Source organism: Rissa tridactyla, chromosome 2, assembly GCF_028500815.1.
Source record: "Rissa tridactyla isolate bRisTri1 chromosome 2, bRisTri1.patW.cur.20221130, whole genome shotgun sequence".
Classification (NCBI taxonomy): Eukaryota; Metazoa; Chordata; class Aves; order Charadriiformes; family Laridae; genus Rissa; species Rissa tridactyla.
The window spans coordinates 146028420-146051407 of NC_071467.1; the positions used below are offsets into that span (position 1 = coordinate 146028420).

General features: G+C 40.5%; 1 protein-coding gene across 4 annotated transcripts in view; it reads left to right on the forward strand.

Moving 5' to 3' along the window:
* Window positions 1-22988, forward strand: part of CACNB2 (calcium voltage-gated channel auxiliary subunit beta 2) — a 258923-nt gene that overhangs the window by 138296 nt on the left and 97639 nt on the right. Inside the window, exon 1 of one of the 4 annotated variants that reach the window (XM_054193189.1) lies at window positions 3853-4146. The exons of the other annotated variants lie outside the window; for them this stretch is intronic. Within the exon in view, the coding sequence (XP_054049164.1) occupies window positions 4114-4146 (33 nt within the window). The 5' untranslated portion in view covers window positions 3853-4113. Of the gene's footprint in view, window positions 1-3852; window positions 4147-22988 lie in introns of those variants that run through there. 4 annotated transcript variants of the gene reach the window in all.

Sequence of the window (22988 nt, forward strand, 5' to 3'; positions counted from 1 at the left end):
CAGTTGCCCAGGACTGCGTCCAGATGGCTTTTGAATGTCTCCAAGAATGGAGACTCCACAGCCTCCCTGGGCAACCTGTGCCAGTGCTCAGTCACCCTCACAGTTAAAAAAAAAAAACAAACAAACAAACCAAAAAGTGTTTCCTTATGTTTAAATTCAATTTTCTATATTTCAGTCTGTGCTCATTGCTTCTTGCCCTTTCACTGGGAACCACTGAGAAGAGTCTGTCTCTGCCTTCTTCACTCCCTCCCATCAGGTGTTATACACGTTAGTAGATTTTTATAAAAGGACCAAAATTTACAGAAAAAATCAGAGCAAACAGAGTCCACGCATATCGACACACCTGCATTTGTAACTGGTTGCCTCTGTTAACAGATGTTTAATATTGCTATTGCTGCCCTGGATGCTACAGATGAGCAAGGGCTACTCTAAAGTACTTGTGTACAGTAGAAAGCTAAATAAGTGATTTCTTTTATCCCTGTGATTTATGCATCATTTCAGACTGAAGTCTTGTCTCTCACAGTCAAGCCTCCAGGTAGTTTGCTTTTCTTTGAAGGCTGGTTCTTGAGGCCCAGTCTTCATCAGGTTGGGTTTGTGTACCTGTGTAGCTCTCTGTCATGCATCTTCAAGCACGGGTCCTGCTGGAAAGTACCACTGCAGGAGAGGAGCAATTTCAACCTTAGCTTTGTTTGTCACCTTCTTTTTTTATAGAGCCATTGGTGTGGTTTTGACACTTTCTGCCTTTACCCCAGTTTTGTTGCTGTCCTAAACTTCATCTCTGCTGAAGTTCCACCCTACAGGTTTTTCCGTAGCCCCTATTTGCTTGATCAGCCAGTTCTGCCCAGGCATCGTATCTCAACATCTCTGCCCTGCTCCTCACCATTCCCGTCTTCCCTGGTTACCTGCTAGCTTTAGGCTAGTCAGGTACCCAGCGGTCCCTGTGCAGGTCTTTTCAAATCCTATTATGCTCATTGCCTACCATGAATGTTTTTCTTGCCTAATCTTAATTTGTGTCTTCTGGCCTGGTTTATCGCATCTCCTCCCTGTAGGTCATGCAGTTACACTGCTTCCTTCCTTGTTCTGCATTCTGGTTTCCTGCCCTTCCCATTCCCACCACCTCTCCAGTCCCATCGCTGCCAGATTTCTTTTTCAACATACTTCTCTCTCTGTCTCTCCCGTTTCCACTTCTGCGCTCACTCTTTCTGTGTGGATCATAAGATTCTCATCTGTGCTGCCTTGCTGCAAGGGTCAGGACCGGCGAGACATTGACCGCCCAGTGCTGGCCAGTCCCACGCTACACTGAGCCACTGGGGGAAGGAAGCGCAGAGAAAACCCACTGCTGTCACTTAGCTGGGAGTGGAGCACAGGTCATCCAGAAGTGCTGTGCTAAGTTTAAACGCCCTCAACAGGGGTGGCATTTTTGCAGACTTTAACTCTTGAACCATAAAAGCTATATACAGATTTGCTTTGTGGAGTCCTGAGATAGACTTGGGTACCTGTCATGATGTTTCAATTCAAGAGAGCAATGAGCAATTCAGCTTATTTACCGTCCAAGCTGCCAGACTCTGGCTGCTTGTACTGTCTGTAGTGAGAATTACTTGTGACATGTAAGTCACTTATGGTGACAGTCTGAATAATGCCCTAAGTCTCTGTTGAGTATATGTGAACTGCAGTCCTCCCTGATTTCATATTCATGCCCAAACTACAGGAGCTGATGAAACTATTTAAAAAAAAAAATCACCATAATTTTTAATACATGAAAAGCAATGTGTTTTCCTTATTCTTGGTGGTAGGAGAATTTGTGACATTCCTGCTGATTTATTATTTTTTTTTACCAAATTTAGTTGGGAGAGCCATATCCAAGGAGGGTGCAATCAAGTTAGCACCCAGATTTCAGTTGCTTGTAAGAGCTGTATCAGACAAGTGAAGTAATGGATGATGGCAGTGGCTTTGCCTGGTATTGACAGGTGTGGTTTCATGCTAAAAAAGCTGGGCAGTAATGCTTAGGCAATTACATTAAAACTACTAAGTATATGTAACCACACTCATTCAGCATCAATAGTGGCAACCAACATGGACAAGCGATTATTACATTCCACTAGCCGTATCTTGTGTCTGTTATTTACCTCCGTGCAGGAATGGTGCATGCTTTGTTTACTTTCTGGCAACACAATATTATGATATTACTTGTTTGAAGCCTAATTTGCAATTGATATAATGTGAAGTGACCAGTTTGGCTGACAGATTAAACTACTGCTCTTTTATAAACATATGGTTGGAAGGAAAATTAATGTCTTCTGATTTCTAATTTGCTCTTTCCAAGGGGATAAAGCTTGGTTTTAACTCTGCTTGTGAATATGTAGAAGAACTTAAAAAATCTGGACTCATGAGTCACATCACGTGTAGTCAACAGAGGACCAAAGGTCTGTTTTGACAGAGAAGGCAGACTGAGAGAAAAATATCCTACTAACTCACGCAAAGAAACTGAGGTAGTCAAGACAAGATCTATTTAAATTAAGCGGGGGGTGAGGGGGGTAAGGAACAGCGAGGATGTTTACGTTGTATTTGAACTGCTTCATTGGGTGGTTTTGGTAGGAGAGAAGTCTTGTTCTCTTTCCCATGTGGAAGAGGAGGAAGTTGAGTAGCACCAGCTGTTTTTCAATGCTGTACGTGTTCATGGTATCTTCTCATGATATGTTGTGTATGTTATATTAACATGATTATAGATAAAAATGAGCAAGCGTACACCCACATGTTTCCTCCTTCAGACATTACTTATTCCATAATTTTTGCTACATCTTATGCATAGTTCCGATTACGGGATATAGTGATATCAGCAATGTGAACTATAAGGAATTCAGGGACTGAGCAGAGAGGGGATGGGTTTCCTAGCGCTGTTTTAAAGCTGTTTTGATCGGGGTTGTGTTACTGGATGCCAGCTGGTGGCCTCTTCCCCAGTTGTGAAGAACAGCCTTTCCCAGAGGGCAATATTTCTGTCTGCCTGGCTTTATGCTGTATTCCTAAACCATCTTTAAGGAGTTTTATTTTTAAAGCCCCATTGTAATTTTAGATCGGGAATGCTGTTGGTGAATGAGTCTCCGAAGTCTTTTAGTCTTTAGCGTTTTATCCTGCTTTTTGGCTGCTTTTACTCTTTCCTGCCCACTCTACCTGGACTGGAAGTTGGCCAGGAGCGAGGCAGGGCCTCAGGTTCTTCTGTCATGGCGTGGTGTCCTACGCTGCACCCGCTTCCCGTGCTGTGGGGGTAGCAGGTATAACTTTTCTGTTACTTAGGTGCCACCGTGTTATAAAGTTGCGCCGTGTTGCGCTGGCAGAGCAGCCTGGGATTGATCAGCAGAAGGAAGCAATGAAGTGAGTGAAACATAGCAACCGAAAACTATCCTGGACTGATTTTTATTTTCATTGTTTTTAATGGAGATAGATAGTGAGATAGCTCCGTGGGGTTCTGCAGAACTATCAATCAGAGGTGTGCGGGATGAATGTAGATGAGCTCGGGTGGTCCAGGTTGTGAGCTGCCTGCTTCCGAGCTCCTCCAAGTTGAACTCCTGGTGTTCGCCTCGCCCTTCGGCAGCCTTTGCTCCCGCTGCCCCTCGCTGATGAAGGCGCCCGACCACCCGCTCCAGAAACGCGACTCCCGCTCCTTTCCCGGGCTCTCCCATCCCCAAAAAACCCCGCTCCTCGGGCTGACACGCGCTTTTTTCCCCCGATCCTGCTTTTCCCCCCGCAGCCAATCGGGGCAGCTCCAGCAGCCTGTGAGGAGGAGCCGGAGCCTGAACGAGCGCCCGGCGCTGCCGCCGCGCTCCGCCCGCCCGCCCGCCGCCGCCGCCGCTCCTCTCCGCCGGGGGAGGGAGGTTGGTCTGCCGCGCGGTTCGCCGGACCGTCGGTTCCTCGGCCCCTCGCAGCCCGGGGTTTTCTTTCCGCGCCCGATCGCGGTACTTAAAAGAGGAGTTCGGTGGTGGGAAAGGAGCGCCGGGAGCGTGTGGGGCGGGAAAGCCCGCCCGGCCCAAACGCAGAAGTTGAAGATGCAGTTGAAGATGTTACTTTAGGCGTTTTGGACGCTCTGGATGGCTCCTGTCAGGCCGTGAAGGTGTAGCTATGTACCTTTTTGGCAGTGAGGATTACGAAGTGGTAAGATGTAAACTAAGGTTTTGGTGTTTTTTTAATTATTTACTTTTAATGTTTCCTGTCTTATTGAGCAGCTTTGAATTCCTGTCAGTGCTGTGCTTTCTGTAGTTTGAACTTCAGTACTCGCCAATCTGATTTCTTTTAAAAAAATGACGTTTTTCTGCAAGTTCTTCAAGTAGCAGGTTACTATTTGCCAGATAAAATTGAATATACTTTCCTGTTCATGTTTATTGCATTGTGGTGATACTGAAAATATTCAAGTACTGATTATTTTGAGGCAATTCAGACTTTGGGTTAAGCAAAACCATGCTTCCAAATAATTCGGAATTTGTCTCGTACTTTGTAATGTAGATAGACAGACTACAAGTAGCTTACAGAACTGCCCTTAATTCTATGTTTGTGGGGATGCTGCCAAGCGATTTCTTTTGTAGAGTTCAAAACATGTCATTGTAACGTAATGTAATGTCCATCAAAAGAGCTAGCTTAAAAAAAACCCCAAACACGCCCACATTAAAATCTGACACTCTCTACTTCAGCATTTGTGTAAAACGACATCTGAAAAAAGTCGATGATGTAAGAGAAAACAAGAAAATTGAAAAGAACTCCACGCTGTTGCGTGGCATTGGTAGCTGACATAAAAGTTTGCAATTTTGCAGCCTGAGGCTCGTCTGCTACGTTGTGAGCAAAATGGATGGATTCTTCCACCCACACACCGCTCCTGCCCGAGGCAAGACCTGAGCAGCTTTGGGGAAAAATCAAGAGACCAAAAAATGAGTATGAACTCTACTATAAGACATCAAAATAAAATTCACATGTTAAAAAGTGGCGCATTCTTTGCATATAACTGGCAATTGCAAATGTTTTGTTTTGATTATTGAAGTTGCTCTTTGAAGTACAAAAGCGCCTTTTATGGCAGTCTGAGTTCTACAACACATTTCAAGGAATTAATTTAGTTATTTTGGATTTTTTCCTCATTTTTTTTTTTAATTCCAACCAGCTATGTTTTTGAGATGCAGGAAACGTAGAAGTTGTTGAGGAAAATAATTTAAACGCAGCTGACTGCACATGGAACTCATTTGCGTGTGCGACTCGCACAAACTTTCACAAACTGAGCACGGCAACTGAAAAGAACTTAAGTTTCTCCAAAGCAGCAAACAACATGGCATTGCCGTAATTATGCTATGGATTGATTACTCGTTATAAAAATTGGCAGGTAAAAGAAAGTTTCCAACTTTAAAGCTTTTAATGGACTGATTCCTTTTTTTTTAATCCATTACATCTTTGTAGCTATTTGTAAAGAGTTGCACATCTCTCGTAATAGATTTTTGCCCAGTCTCTATGCTCCATTGTACCCTGTGTAGTTACTTACTGGTTTGCACAGAGAGTGAAGCTTTGGGTCTGAAATTTTAAAGGACCTTGAAAATAACCTAGGTGACTGAAGAATGGTGGTTAGGGTTTTGGACTCCAACATACTTCTCAATGTCTTTTCCTGATGCTGTTTCAACTAAAAAGTATTGAAGTAATCTGTGTCATAGAAAACAGTTCAATGTTTAAGACACCTTTCACAGGCAGGTGGGACATCTCATTCCAGTCTCTTTTGTACTACACAGTTCAGCAAAGTGGAATAGGATCAATAGAAAAATGTAAGAAATCCACCATGAATTGTGTGAGTTGGGTTTTATTTTTTTATTTTTCTTTTTTTCTCTTTAATAGCTCTAGATGTCCCTGAAACTGAAGTGTAATGAGCTCTTCAAACTAAATGTTTCATTGAGTCCAGACCAAAATGACATTTTGGTTTTTTCTTCTTAGTTTTTCCTTAAAGCAAGATAGTTCAGGGGAAAGTATGGATGCACTTTTTGGGGTGTTATTTTGGCAGCCAGACTTACCAGGATGTTTGCTTTACTCGGTGATAAGTAAAATAGAATAGATGGCCTACATAAAGCTTGAAGAACAGTTTTATTGTTCAGTCAAAGCTAGAATCAATGTAAAACTTCTGTTTGTACAGATCTGTAGTCCATGAAGCCATATGCTCTGCACTGTGGAAAAGGCATTTGTTTTATCTTCCCACACAAACAATTACTTGTGAGTCACTGAAGGACAACATGAGCGAAGAGAGTGACAGTGAAGAATCTCAGGATTTAATTTTAAGTTCACGATTAATTTCAAACAATTTTAAATTAGTTTGAGGCCTTGTAGCTGCACATATAAAAGTTGATTTTTATCCTAGAAGTGAAATTATTGATAAAATAAAGCATCTCTTAGAGGAATTCAATAAAACCCCCTTGGAAAAACCCAACCCCTAGATAGGGTAATAGAGAAATAGAACTTTCTGTGGTCATTACGTGCATTTCGTACGTCCACATGAGCATGCACACACATTTGCAGAAAAGTGAGCATCTGAAGCGATTTTCTAACTCAGTTAAATTCAATAGTGAAACTCCACAGGCTGCTACAACAAGCTTTTGCGTGTGCCATCCACTTTTGCTTTCTTTTTGTTCCTGTGTATAAAAAAGCTTGGATTATTAATTTATGCTGAGTGCATAATAAGTCTAGATATCTGACAGCACCGATAATCAGTTTTTATACCATCTCCCCTAAACCCTAGCTAAATAAAGATAATATTGTTTAAGGATCAGTTATCAAAAGACGATGCTGGAGTCTCACGTATTTCATGTCATAGTGACAAATGCTGTATTTTTGAAATGATTAATAAAACCATGTAGCTGTGGTCCTCCCCTGTTTGAATGAGTTTTTGCATAAATAAAATATTGAGCGTCTTTCACATTGCATTTTAGCACTTAGGCAGAGGTTTATTAACCTCTTGAGAACTGGTGGAATAAACATATGGTATCTTCTGTGGTCTTTTGAGGCATTTTTTTATGCCATGTACATGGAAATTTAGAAGTGTGTGAGTACGTTAAGCAATTTAATTTCAAAAATACAGGGAACTATAAAAACCTACAGCCCAAGCAATCTCATTTGTGGCTATAACGTGTTTGTGTAGGGATTTTCCTGTTTGTTGGCAAAATAAACCTCTGATAACAGAACAGAATCGGGATAGTTCTTCAAGAAATGAGCAGAAAGTGGAAGCTCTTTTTCAGGGCTGCCTGGTAAGTGGGACTCTGCATTAACCTCCCAAAGCAAAAGCATCTAAAACTTACTCCCAACAGCCTTTTGAGCTGCTGCGTAAGGGGTGAGGCAAATCTAGCCGTAGTGCTTGCATGTTTGGGAGGCTTGGCTGGCTCTCCGGTGTCCCCAGGCTATGCTTGGCCCAGCAGAGCGTTTCCCACAGCTGCAGAGCCTCCGCTCTTGCTCCCTCAGGTGAGGTTTGCCTGGGCATCTCCATCCACGTCCCACCACTGCCTTTCCTGGAGGCCCTGGGTGTAGGTGTGCAGGCCAAGGCTGATAGCCCCAACCTGTCTCTAATTGGGCATGGCACACCTCGGCGTCTTGTCTCTCCTCCCTCCTGGCAGTCTTTCCCAGGAGAAACTGGGCTCTGGTTTAGTAGGATGATCAGACATTGCGATGTAAGTGTAGGATTAAGTAGGATTTCTCTTCAGAACAACCTAATTGTTGGAAAGACATTTTACATCAGAATAATTCAGAGGCAGGGAGTTTTCTTAATAACTGGTCATTTAAGGAAAATTACTGAATTTCATTCGCTCTGTTGCATGCAACTTTCAAACTTTTGCAGTTAAGTAACTGTTTTTAACTTTCTTAAGAAACTCAAAACTTGACTCTTCTTTTGCTCTTCATAGATTTGTCTTTTTGAAAATATCCTTACAAAGACTGTAAAACCTCTTTATCACTCCAGTGATTTGGTTGTGATGACTAGAGCAAATGTTTGGTTGCCTTGGAAATCCAGTATTTGTCACTTGTGTTCTCCAGGCAAAAGTTTTGAAGTTGTCTATTTGAATTAAATCTTCACTTCCCTGGAGTTTGCCTATGTCCTCTTGCAGGATGGAGCACTTCTTATGGAATATTGAGTATGATTTTGATAGATGCCAGTTACACTTAGGGCTCCTGCAGGGTAGCATTGTCTTCTTAAAAGCATGAAAATCTGTCTGCTAAATTTCTAAAGGAGTGGAAGATCTTGAAGCAGCCAAATGACGTTCAGGTTTGAGAAGGATTACTCTCTGAGTGCTAGTCATGACTCAGTCAGACCCTGATTCCATTTGCAGCAGGCGTGCTGCTGATAGGGCTAATCTCGCTGTGAGAAGGGAAAACCCCACCTGTTTTGGAAACATGCTATCAAAATCCTAGAAATCGTTGGGGAGAACACATTGATGTGTTTTCAGTGTTTATTCTGAGTCATCGCTACTTACCTTATTTCATAAACTGAGCAAAGGGAGAAAACATAATAGGGTGTTCCTTAAGGTTGGAGAGAGTCACATGTAACTGTTTAGCAACAGTGTTTTTTATCATACTGTGGATTAACACAGGAATATGTCTAAAAATCATAAATCAGGATTGCTTCTTTGGAAACCTACTCACTTGAGTTGCAAGTTTCTTATTGCAAGCACAGTTATGCAGATTTCCTGTGGCAGAACACTGTAAAATTGAAACCCCAAGATTTTGGAATGATTTTTCCTTATTCACCTTAGTTCAACCTAAGGCAACAACATCTAATGCTATGTTCAGATGAATAGGTTGTGTGGCACGTGTGAGTGTAACTTAAAGTACAGACTTGAAAGGCAGGAAAATTAAATTGAGCCTCTGAGGTTTTCTTCAGCGTCATGAGTCCATCCTTGGACAAATCACTTGATATTTTGATTCTTTGCCTTTAAATTTTAGGTGATACTTGGTTCTCTTTTGGTAACAAAAAACGTTTAACTTTTTTAAGCTGGTAAGGTGCTTTAAAAATACCTGCTTTGCACATAACAAATGTTAGTACTTGATTAATTTTCAACTGCAGATGTTGTACACGTGTGCAAGGAATGGAGTTATTTATGCCTAAAACAGAGTGTTTAGTGAGAAGAGCTCTGTGTGACAGACAAATGTGCTCACATCCAGAGCTGGATGTGGGTTTGTGTAACAGTCACCCTTGGCAAGCCTTTGCCCATGGATTCTCTGCAGCAGCCAAAGTGTAGAAGCAATACGGTTTTTCTTTCCTAAATTGGAAAAATTAGGGTCATGCTGTATGGCATCATTCCCCATGACTAGCTCAGAGACGTCTCAGCTGTGTTTTAAGCACTGCATATGAGTTTTGGGATTCCCCGAAGGGAAGCCTGGGAGAGCAGAATGGCTCCTGAAGTAGTGTCAGTTTAGGATGGGGAAACACCGGACAGGAAAACCTTAATAAACCCATGCAGAGGGAGGTATTGGTCATTTCTGTGTTACTCCCAAGACACCCAGTGTGCTTTCCAGTTAGTGGTTCGGGCAATTGTAGCGACCGTATGTTTTCCCCAGAATAAAACAGGTGTTTACTCTAACCTCCTGCAGTGTATGCAAAGTAGATTCTTTAATAATGATATTACTGTTTGACCTCCATATAGTTTTCTTTTACTTGTTTCCTTTCTTTAATTTGAATTTCACTGACTGAGTATGGAGCCTTTTGGATTATTGACAGTATACTGAAGGGATTTATGCTATGTTTGGCCTTCCTCTACCTCTGTCACCACAATCCAACAGACGAGAAAAAGTTGGGGAGCTCGGTGGAGGCCTTAGGTGGAGGCACTGAGCTGTAAGTCCTGTTATGTACATGGGTCTCTGAGCTGTAGATCAGCTGTCCTTCACATGGAGCGCAGCATACCTATTTTATAACATAGTGTCCTGGGGTATGTGAAGCCCTTGGAGATTAAAGACAGTGTTCCTCCCTCGGGAATTAACTTTTAGAAATAGATATTTCCAACAGCACATAAGAGGCAAAGCAACAACTATAGATAACTTGGATCCTTTCCTACTGGTTTAGTGATGAGTGGTGTCTGAAGGCAATGGTGGAAGGGAATGAGCATACCTCTTACCATGGAAGTGGGTCATGGTTAAGCATACCATGTTTGAGAAGCAGGTTTGTACCTGAGGCATGCACGGGAGGGACCCTGTGAACTAAGCAAAGGTCAAACGAGTTCTAGCGTTTAGAAACCAGCCACACTGACCAACTCCAGCTGGTGAAATAGCAAGGGAGAAGTTTACTTCTGTTTACCGAGTAGAGGGGAAGAGATGTAGAGTGTGGAAATTGCCCTGGGTTGGCAGGATCAGTGCAGTTCAACCCACTAATGTGAAGACAAAAGAACAAAACCAAAGTATTTACAAATGGCATTCACAGGTGGTGTGGGTGAGCAGCCTTGTGAGCACTTTACACAGAATCATAGAGTGGTTGAGGTTGGAAGGCACCTCTGGAGGTCATCTGGTTCAGCCCTCTTGCTCAGGCAGGTCTGCATAGAGCCAGTTGCCCAGGACTGTGTCCAGACGGCTTTTGAGTATCTCCAAGGATAGAAACTCCACAACCTCCCTGGGCAACCTGTGCCGGTGCTTGGTCACCCTCACAGTGAAAAAGCATTTCCTGATGTTCAGAGGGAGCCTCCTGTGTTTCAGTTGGTGCCCATCGCCTCTGGTCCTGTCACTGGGCACCACTGAAAAAAGCCTGGCTCTGTCGTCTTTGCGCCCTCCCTTCAGGTATTTATATATATTAGTAAGATCCCCCCGAGCCTTCTCATCTCCAGGTTGAACAGTCCCAGCTCTCTCAGCCTTTCCTCATAGGAGAGATGCACCAGTCCCTTCATCATCTTTGTTGCCTTTCGTTGGACTCTCTCCAGTATGTCCATGTGTCTCTCTTGCTGAGGAGCCTGGAACTGGACACACTACTCCAGGCGTGTCCTCACCAGTGCTGAGTGTTTTGTTTGTGTGTTTTTATCATCGCTCCCTCCTTTGCTTCTCACCTTCATCTTGCAGCTCGTAGTAAGTGCTGGTGAAAAAAAACAGAGTGGAGATATGTGGAGACACTTGTCTCTGCTTGCCCTCCACCGAACTGGTCGAGGTGGCTCTGTACCTCTTGGCTCCTTTTCCATTTGTGAGACAGCAGTGGGAAGGAGCTGAAGGAAGTCTTGCTCAGGCTTTGGGAATAGTTGGCTTCTAATTGTGCTGATAGCACCAAGTCGTGATGAAATCTTTAAATTGCTTGGTCTTGGTTTCAGTTTTTTCCATCTGAAGGAAAAAAAATATGGTAATACTACCTCTTTCCTGGTAAAGCACTAATCAACCTCTCGCTGGACAGTTTACCTCACTGAAGTGAACGAACATGAACTTTTAAAAAAATAACTTCATGATCAGGAATACTTGAGGTTTTAATTTTCCCTATTGTCATCTGCTTTACAGGTCTTGATATAAAAATATGGCTGTTTTTCAGTGAGGAATCTGAGTGGAGCCTAATGTAGCTGTAACAGGTAGTGCCAGCAGGGCAGCAGTCTAGCTATGGCAGCACAGAGCTAAGAACAACATAACTCATTGTGCTTCTCTGATTTACGTAGCTGCAACATACTTAATTAGCTTAGATTCCTCTGCACATGTGTGTGTGTGTATGTTACCAGGCTTTTGGGAATCATTTACAACTTGCTCCCTGCTATGCCATATATATTCATAGTTCTTTTTTTAATTAGACGTTGTGAGAGTTGTGTAGGTAGAGAAGTCTTGTGGGTAAAAGATACTAATGGCATGCCTGTTTTAAGTCATGAATTTATAACTCTCAAGGTGGGGCCCTACACGGAAAAGTTGTAGGTATTAAGAAGAAATAGCTTGAATGCTTGAATGTGTCTCGTTAAAGAAATGGGTCTTGTATATGTTGTGCATTAATATGGTACAAGAAAATTCCAGATCTTGCAGGGGCCTCAATGTAATGTCTCTAACAATAGAGTTATTTTAAAGTCTGTTTTACAGTTAAGTATTTGTGACATGCATTTTGATGTCTATGTTGTTTAGTCTGTGGATGGATGTAAATTAGCAGAAGGGGTACACATGCAAGATGCTTTATGTGAAAAATTGAAATCATGACTCCCCTGCAGCACATATGGAAAGCTGAAGTCAAAGAAGCATGTTCGCGCTGTCTGCCATACGTGCCTGCCTGCCTGGCGCGGCAGACTGCCTGTTTTAGATGCTCTATCCTGGGTAGCGCAGCTACTTTTCTCCCATCAGCGGTATAGGAGGTGGTGTCTGGCAGCCTAGATAGCTCGTTGCTCTCCTGACCTTTCAACACTATAGTAGTTACGACAGCTCAATTAAGCACTCCTAGCAGGCAGGCTGGATATAGTCCAATGTCATTTTGATAGGAACCTTCCACACAGGGTAACCAAGGGCCAAAAATCCTGTTTCAGATTATCTGATCTGAAACTTCTTTGATAATCTCTTCCAGGCATAACTCCTTTTTTCTTTTTTCCCTCCCACCCTCTTCTTTTACAGTTGAAATTGTGTGTTCATGTCTATGTTGGAATACATTTTTGTTTTCCAGTTGGTTATAATAAGTAGGTCTGATGAACGGACATCTGATCAGAGTAAACCTATTATTTATTTTCATTCAATATTGGCTGTCAGGAAGTCTACCAGAGGAAAAAAAAAATCCATCTACCTCTTTACTGAAGCCATGGGCATCTGTCTTCATGAAGACATGTCTTCTCTAAATTATAAACAAGCTCTGGGCAACTGGACTGACTAAATGAAGTGCTGTTTGTTTACTTAAACCACATGTTACTTTCCAGATAACAACTTTAGCTGATGAATAAGAATTATGAAATACTGGGAACAGTTAGCTCATCTTCCATCAGAGTCATTAATTCTTTTTTCAGCAAATCTTTTATTTACATAGAAACAGGTAATGATAACCATGACAAGCTTGTTTATTATTTTATGCATCTCTGACCAGATTAGTGTTTTAAGATTTCTTCATGGGGAAAATTTAGCAGAACTTGGGTGTTATGATTGCTGTAACTACAGGACTATAGGAAACAGCAATTTTAAAAGCTTTTTCTCTGAGAAATGAAAGAATGAAATCCCTGAGAAGTTCTCCCGTGCACATTTCATTGTACATTGTCATTTACAACACAATGTGAATCTATACGTTTTAATTTAGCATTGCATAGGACTTTTTGGCATTTAAAATGCTAGAATAACATACTGCATTTTAAGATGTATGATATAGTTTGTCTTCTGTTAAATCTTACAAACAAGTCAGATGGTGTTAATGAGCATTGGTTTTAATAGGTTTTTGATGTTTTTTAAGGCAATTTCTGTGTTTTGTTCCAAATATCTTGGTAAATTTTCTTATTAAAAAAAACCTCTTTAAATCAAAGTGTTTGTTTATTGGTTCAGGCAAAGCAATGCTGGTGCAGAAATCCAAAATGAGAGTGCTTCCTACCCAGTTGAGCTCTTAAATCTAAGGGCAGGTAGACCATTACAAGAATTTAAAGCAGAGGGAACAATAGTAGGCCAGGCTGTAGGAGCAAGGCTGATACATGCATAGCTATTATTAGAATATTACAATACAAGAATATAATTGTATTGCAAAGCTGTTCCTTTAAGGAGCAACCCAATATGATAGGCGAAAGTTCTCTGCATGTCTTTTTATAAAGTGTATTTGCCTGAAAGTCAATGAGAAACTTAACTTTTTCTTCACTGGAAGTAATTAAGGTTTTTTCATGTGCAGAAATTGGCTTTACTAAAACTGACTTTGTGCTGAACTTGATACAGTTGTATTCATCTGCTTATGGAAGCAGCTCTACAGGCTACTTTTTGAGGTTAAATGTCGTGTAACTTCTTAATTTATTATATTAAGATGATTTATTACTCTTACATTTTCCTTATATTTTTCTGGTGTAGGAGGTTAAAAAGTAAAATTCTATATAAAGTTGGAAAATTTCCATCCATGGAGATTTTCAAAACTCAACTAAACAAGGCCCTGAGCAAGCTGATCTGGTTTTGAATCTGGCGCTGCATTGAGGAGGAGGTTGGACTATATGTCCTGTCCTCCAGATGTCCCCTCTTCAACCTTTTTTTTTTCTCTTGGTTCTATTCAGAGAACACAGGCCATATAGAAATTTTACTGGAACCAAAGTAGAAATTCACATGTTTTATGTTACAAGTCAAAACTCACTCTTAGAAGTCTTCATCTTGTCCAGCAGTTCCCCATGATTTAGTCCCCATTGGTGAAGAATGCGCTACATAAATCTGAAATTTTAGGCCTCTAATCTATAATTCACTGTGATTCTTTTCCCTTTGTCTGCATTCCATATAAATATAGTGCTATATCTATAAAGTGAGATCTGAAGGATGGGGCCATTAGGTTGTTGCTCAAATATAGTCAATTAATCATATGTATCGTATTGTGGTTTACCCCATATATTTAAGAAAGTTGTGTTCTGTTTCCCTTAATTATCCTGTGGTCTTTCTAAGATGGAATTATTCGTATTGTTTGCTGTAATTCTGTTATTTGTTATGGATATACTAGCAAGAACATGGGTGGCCTTTGGAGATGCTTAAGCAAAATCATAAGGCTCATTGTACGAGACTCTAGTACCATATGTGAAATTTTGCTTTCGCTGATTGACATTTTGCTATAACTTAACAGCAAGAAAAAGCTTTATTTTTCTTTTAACATTCGCCACATAAACCTATTTGCTGATATCAGCCAATAACTTAAACTAGTTTGCCTTCTGAATAAAGAGTTTTCCCACGCATGTGTGAATGTTATCCCCCGTACCCCCCCATCGGTAATGTAGATTTGTAAGGAAAAAATGAATCATTCTGTTCAGCCGTATCTTGTTAGTACAAAATAATGTTCTGATCAATTTGGATCCAGAGGTTCGATGGAATTGTCAGGCAAGAACATCTGGGAAATGGTCTGGATGGGACTGTCCTTAGTGTATTGAGGGAGAAAATAACACCCAGCTGATACCATTTCCTCTAATCATTGTTGCATTGTCAGCACAGGAATAAAATTTGAGATCTTTCTCTAATCAAGTGCCTCCCAGTAGCAAGGATACGCTTTAGAAAAAACCCAAACACCACAGGTTGTACTGTTTCACTTAGGGCTATTTTAAATAAACCTGGACATCTGTGTCTGTGAGTGTGGTGGGAGAGATTAGTCCTGCCATTTACACAACACGTTTTGTGGATCAGCTTGCCTTGTTACAATTGACAGTGTCGTCCTTGCACTTCTCTGGTAGATTTTATGACGTGAATGAAATGCTATTCAATTTAAATAAGGTCTATTTTAGCATAATCAAAGAGGAAACAAGAAGGAACTGCTGTTGAGATCATAAGTTATGATGATTTTGAAAATGAATGGGACTTAAAAATACTGATGCCTTTTCAAATCGTAAAAAAGATCCATGCTTGTAGACAACTAAGAAAACACGAGAGCACATTTGTGTGCCAACTTCATCAAAAAATGTTTCCTTTTCTTCTGCATGAAGAAAGAAACAATAAACCGTCATTTTTGTTTTACTCTTTGTAAACTCAAGAACTTTGAACAGGAAGGGAGATGCTAACTGTCTTAACTACTGCTGATTATAGATGGGATAATTATTACAGAAGGAGTGATGGAAGGAGAGCAGTGTAAATCCAGAGTGAAATTCTGGTTTCCTTAAATAAAAGTTTACAATACTTCTGTAGTAAGTGTTTCAGCCTAATTGAAATCAGTTAAGGATAAATGGAAAATGATAGTAATAAAAAAAAATAATCAACATACTAAATTCCTTTTTTTCCAAAACAGAGATGAACTGGAATACTACTGAAAGCCAGTAGGAGTCAGAGTTCTTAAAGCATGAAAAGCCTGTCTTGCATTTAGTGTTGACTTCTGATTTTAACCTGTCCAGGGAAGCCAGCATTCTGTCTCTGGAGAATCTCTGAGAGGGTTTGAGTACAAACGTATTTGAATTGCGGTGTAGCAGCACATATACATTCTACGTGAGTACTGAGTGGGCAATAGGTGTGACCTGGAAAAGATGATGAATCTTGGGTTTCTCCGTCATTTTATAATTCTTATCTGTCCATGAATACTTTGGACTTCATGTAGTGCAAGGCAAACACAGAGATTGTTGAATGCTTGTAAGCAGAGAAACTAGTTGTGGAATCAGCATTCTCCTTATATTCTTCAATTTGAAAGCCTAAAGCCACTGGGTATTTACTGCCTGTAATGGAAAACTGCGAACAGTACAGAGGTGGAAGTGGTTAGATGCTATAAAAATGCATATTGTTTAAAAAAAGGGCAGATACTCGCTTGCTAACTCTCCTTATAGTGCCAGGCATATAAGCTCAAATAACATTGAGGTAATTTTTTTGTTTGACAGTATTTTTATACAATACTTTTCATTCTAGAAAAGATATCTTTCTGCCTTTGTAATGATTCAAATTTTGGGATCTTCTCTGCTGCTAAACTGGAGACTGGAAAGAACTAGTAAAAGTTCAGAAATGCTCGTTGGCCTTCCATGCATCTCTTAAATTTTTTAAATCTTTCTCTCGTATTTCTCCTCTGGAAGCCTTGTCCTTCTTCGCTGCTTTGTCATAGGTACTCCTCTTCTGTGTGGTATGGATGATGCCCATCATCCACCTACGTACTTTCTGCTGGCTCTTTGTTCACTCTCTTCCTCTTTATCTTTAGGAGTCTCATCTAAACAATAATTGCCTTACTAATTAGCACAGTAGAGCAGCAATCTCAGTGACACCTTTGTAATATTCCTGTCCCCTCAGCAGGCGTCCAGTGGTGCTAGCAGCAGTGGTACCGTTGATATGTTTAGGTGGTAATTCCTTAAGCAGAAATTGATTCCCGTGTCAACTGGAGGAAATATGACTTTTAATTGAGCATAACCGGATGAGTTTAAGGAGAGAATTAATTCAATTTCCAAACAGTGAAGCAGAGAGGAAAAAGCAGGCGTTAGCCAGAGCAGTTCCTGAAGAAGAAAACAAATTTTCAGGGATGACATGGATTTGGTTTTATTTCTTTGGTGAGAGTTAGCACAACATGTTTTGTGAGCTGAAGGCTTTCAGAGGTGGAGTTTCCATTCTTGCGTCTTTCATCACTGCAGGTGCTGGAGACTCTCTTGTGACCAGAAATTTGGTAGGGATGTGCTGGAAGGAATTTCTTTATCTGTCGGATTTTACAAAGTTAATTGATCCTGGTAGCGTATTAATAATGTTGCTTTACAGTAATGTGAGGCATTGCTTCTCTTAAAATTTTTGAATGCATTGACTATGGCACGTCTATGAATACAGGTTTGCCTAAGTTGTATGTTGGCTTGTTTCTGAGGAGAATTCCATTATATTTCTGAAGTTGCAGATTCTTTTGAAATCCTGAACTCCTGAGTCCTCTATGAACAGGAGCACAGGCACGATATTCAGGGAGGTGATAACCTCCCTCTGCACAGCACTCATTAGAACATACCTGCTTCACTGTGACCAGTTTTTGGCCAGTTTTTGGTGCCCCAACAGAAGAAAGACATGGGTAAATCAGAGAAGGTTCGGTGAAGAGCCCCCAGGGTGACTGAGGCTGGATCACTTGGCCTGCAGGGACAGGCCAGGGAACTGGGGCTTGTTCAGCCTGGGGATGAGATGGCTTCAAGGACAACCCAAAGCCCCCAGCATCTACAAGGAGGTTTCCAAAAGCGTGGAGCCAGGCTCTTCAGAGGTCCGTGGTGGAAGGTCAAGAGACAAACACTGGAAATGGAAAGAGAGGTTCAGACTGCATATAAGAAAAAACCATATTCACTGTGAGGACAGTCTGTCAATGGGATGGGTTTTCCCAGAGAGGTTGTGCAGTCTCTGTGCTTGCAGGTTTTCAAAGCCCAGCTGGATAAAGTCCTGAACAAGCTGGTCTGGTCTCACAGCTTGAACAGAACGTTGGACTAGAGACCTCCTGAGACCCCTTTCTGCCTTGTGGTCCTGAGAAAAAGATGTAGTACGTCATCACAGTTCTGACACAGGAAAGGCATTCTTTTTTAAGATTTTGGTTTTATCAGCAAATCAAATGTGTATTTTGTGTCAATATTCAGTAATGCAGCAATAGATAAAAGAGCAACCAGCGGTCCAAAATTTGGTGCTTCCTCTAGAGGAGGAAACGGCTCAGTGCGGGATATGATGTAATGTGCTCTCCTGACCCAGACAAAGTCTGTTCTGAATCAGAAAGAAGTCTGTTCCTGATGTTTCTTTTATGTCTGAAAAACAGAAAATGTTTGGTCTTCTAGGTCGCAATAATTTTAAAAACCTGGGTTCACTTATTATCCAGGAAAGTGGCTGTTGTACTCTGTTAAGCTTTGAATGTTCCAGAACACAAAACATATTCTAACATTGAGTTAGGAAAGATCACTAGACCATATGCTGCTTTTATCATTTCCTTTAATTTTTCTATTGCAGTTCGTTTATATTTTATTTTCCTTCACGTTAGCATCTAATCATCGTCACCATCTTCAGTAGCGGGCATACTTCTCTTAACTCTCCCATCTTTATTGAAGCAATCATATCTCAGTATAAATATAAATCCATAGTACAAGATCTGTTTTATCTGTAAGATAATATACTTAGATTTATTCATTATGAGAGATTATATACTATCAGATGGTTTCCTTCAACCTTGTACTAACTTGTTTTTTGCAAACGTTCTAAACGAGTTTTGTAAATGAGCGTTGTCTATGCTCTTCATGTTCATGTGTTCCCTTGTAGACAGAAAACAGAGGCGGTAACATACAGAGACTTCAGTCTTGCTTCTTAGTAATGAGGTGGGGATAGTGCTCTAAAAGTGCCGTAGGAAGGACTCCTGAGTTGGAATCACAAACTCCGTGTTGCTGTCCCTCTTGCAAAAGGCAGTTGGTGGAGTTGTACAAGCAGTAAGTAAGCAGTGACGGCCACACGGATTGGGATGGGAGAACCAGGCCTGCAGTGCTGGCTTTAGCTTCTCGCCCTTGCATGAATATCACACCCCGCACAATCGATACCCTCACCCGCTCTGGGTGGATGTGCTAGGTTAGATATCTTTTAGAGTCAAATCAAAATAGGCAATGGATGTGAATAGTTGATGTCATGCAATCTATACATTAACTGATGTATTTTGGTTTTAGAACAAAAACTATGAAGACATATGCTGGAGAGAGAGAATTTTCCAAGATGATTATTTTGATATGTGATAGACAAGAGGGTCAAAAGGCCTTTCCAGAGACTTTTCCATCAATGAGAAAGTATTACACACTGTTGTATCCTTGAAATCAGATGAGAATAATTGTAATATCTAAATTGTGTAAGAAGCCTCACCCTCTTGTGAAAATTGCAAGTAGTTTGCTTTGGTTTATGCTAGGCCTGGAGGATAGGTAATAGATATAAAGAAACAGACCTGTTATTTTTCAAGTGGTATACATTAGGATGAAGGCTGGAACAAAGGACTAACACCTGAAACCGCAAGGAATCCTGTGGCTTCTGACACACTCCGAAACTGGGCTTACATTTAGCCCACTGACGAGGATATGTCTATTTTATGTAGCGTTTTTATCCTGAAGTAAATGGTGCCATGCAGTGCGAAAGCTGCTCACTTGGTGTTTCTGGCAATATCAGAGAGAGCAAGGCTGCAGATGCTTAAAGGATGATCGCGGCTGCCAGAGATACCTGGGTTGAGTCACAAACAAACCACTATTTGACAAGCTTGAGCTTTCAGTGAGCCTGGGTTAGGGAAATTTAATTAATTAATTCCTTAGTCTTTACTGTGTAATTTAATAAAGTTGTTGATAAGAAAACCTCTCCTAATATAAGCAGTGAGCAAATTGCAGTGTTTTATGTCATGACAGTCATTGATTGCTGTTAACAAAAGATCATGACTAGAAAAATCAAGATTTCAGTAGTAGATGATGGGCTGAAAAAGAAACGTATCAGAGGTTGGAAAATATTGAAGACAACTAGTCTATAACAGCAGTTTCTTCAGAGTGCATGCTTGCCAAACTCACTCACGAAGATATAAGGAAAAAAGATAATTATTTAAACAGATGAATACTGTATTTACAGTATAGAAATGAAGGGTAGCAAGCAAAAATATGCATTTAAAGCAGTTGTTACAATTTGAACTATGGAAGACATCACTGTATATACTTAACCTCAACAATATTAACAAGTTAAAATGCAAGCAAACAAACAGACGAACAAACCCCCAAACCTTCCATTTGTTATCTGCAGTAGATTAAAAAGGTTACATTTGAAAACCAAGTAGGGACTGTACATATAGAGATAATTTGATAAAATTCAAAGAAAATATTTTTTTCCCTTCAAAATTCTCCATAGCTAACAGAATTTCATGCTAAATTTTCAAGGAAGTTATTTTTAAGTATGCAGAAAATCTTAATGACTTGAACTAAAATCCCAGATAAAAATATACCGAGGATCTGGAACAGGGAATCTAAATTGACACTTTTAACTGAGCTGAGACAAATTGAGATGATGGTTGCCATGCTTTCCTTTAAATTCTTTCCTTTTCTAGTTGTCTTTCTGTTTCCTTGTTGTCATCCCAGATGTGTTTTCCATTTTTCCTTTTTTTAATTAAGTCTCTGTAATTTTGTGGCTGACCCAATCTTTGTCTTTCTCTCTGTGCTCTTGTATTGACATATAGCATTTTATATTCTAAATCATTTTTTCTGAGTTGTGTTTCTGCAATTTAAAAATCTTTCCTTTGTGATATCTGCTGTTGATTAAATAATTCAGTCAAAAATGATACTTTCATTTTTCTTGGAAACTTCCAATTTTTTACCTGCTTCTGTCTCAGTAAACACCACCACATTTCCACTTGCTGTTACTAATAGTCCTGGTTTACCATTGCCTAAGGGCTTAGACATATAATCAAGTAACCAGAGCTTTAAAAAGTTATCATGAGTCAGCCAAGTTGTGTTAATATCCATGTGTGTGCTGACAGTCTGAGGCAAAAGTGAGATGATTCAAGTTCATGCAGCTTGCAATCATTTCCTTGGTGTATTTTTCTTCCCTTGGCACCTGTCTCTGAGTTGTTCCACTGGCAGCATCTTAGCTCTGTCATTGCTCTGACTTTTCCTTACAGCTCAAAGTCATCAATAATTTAACCCCATCCTCTAAATCCAATTAATTGTCTCGAAAAATCAACTCCCATTTTTCTTTAGGTTTGCATGTGGGTTTTTTTGTTTTGTTTGTTTTTAAAGTTCTCAATTATGTTATTATATTGTTGATAAAGCATATTTTGATAAGCTAGGAGACCTCCTTATGTTCCTGTCATTGCCCTCTTCCTCAAAAGCACTTTCTCTTGTTTCATAAGTGGGAGAATCTCTCTGTCAGAATATAGAGCTACCAGATTATCCTCCTTCAGAGGCTTTCACAGAACTAATCTCTGCCATAATACATATAGAAAACTTACTTAAACAACAGCCCACCATGGTTATGCAAGGGATGAGTCATAATGCTGGGATCGAATATTTAAAAATGCTTTATTTTCTGTTGCGTTGCTCCCTTGATCCCTTTCTTACTCCGTTCCCCCCCCTCCACCCCCCCCGGCTCATATTCTCTCATCCTTTAGACTGCAGGTGCTTTTAAGCAGGGTTTGCTATTCACTTTGTGACTGTACAGAGTTTAGTACAATAGGGTCTCAAGTAGTTTTCCCTTTTAGATGGTTTTTGCAAAAAAATGGTAAACCATAACACATCAGAGCATCCCACAGATTTGGGGAAAGTTCAGCTCTGGCTCTGAGGGGTCTGTTTGTTTTCTTGCCAACTAGGCTGAGCTCTGCAGCTGCCCTTTTGGAAACAATTTGCGTATATCCAAAGTTTTTCTGTAGAGTCACCATGAAAAGGCTATCATTCCTCTAAAAATACCTACTCATGCTACTTTTTCTTAGCAAAACAACAGGAAAGGAAACATTTAGGCTAATATTGTGAAAATATGAGTGAAAATGGGGGGGCAGGGGGGAAGGTTTGATGTGGGTGATTGTTTTGAGTTTGGGGTTTTTTTGTTGTTTTGTTTTTCCCTGATACAACTGTACACCAGGTACAACTGTTTACCTGGTTCATGAATGCCAAAATCTAGGCTTCTGCAAACCTAAGGGCTATTATAAAAACCTCTGCTTTCATCCAGCTGTCAATTGGATTAGCACCTTGGAAACCTGTTAATGTCGAGCTGGGTGCTGCAATCAAGCTTGCCAAAGTCATGTTAAGGGTAAAGAAAAGACTGATTTCCTACATAATCTCCTTTTTAATCACATTGCCACCCTTAAGCTCCTGAGCTCTTCTAAAATTTCACTCCTCCTGTTATTTCAATGTCCCCCGTGGCTGTAGATGCCCTAGCAATGCCCAATTAGCTCTAAACAACAACCACAAAAACATCTCATCAACATTGGTTTTGTCTTTTAAATGCAAACATAGCAGAGGATGTCTGTGACTACTGTAGGACCTGGTAGCCCTCCTTGTATAGTAATTGTGGGAAAGCACAGTTTTACAGCCTTTAAGTGTAAATGTGTGCCTAGTGGGTAAACGGCCAAGCACCAGGAGGGCCATGCCAAGGACCAGAGAGGACATCAGGGCTAGACTTGGCAGTTGCCAGGCTGTGAAGTGTGTCCATTGCTTCCAACAGCTTGTGTCCAGGGCTGTGAATGGCACTTACGCAAGGAGTCCGCAATTCTGCTTGATATACCCTTAATGAATACATGATCTCTTTCCTTTTTCCTTTGTTAAAATGTCTTTCTTCAGTTTGTCATACATGCCAAATATACATGCCAAACAGTTAATTAGAATTAGTTTGATCTTTCCATAAAAAGTCTACCCTCAAAAAACTAACTTTACCATCAATGTAATATTGCGTAGCATTCTCAGAGCAGCGTTTCGTGCTTTCTTCAACATCATTCAAAATAACAACATTGCTTAGAGATCTGGAAA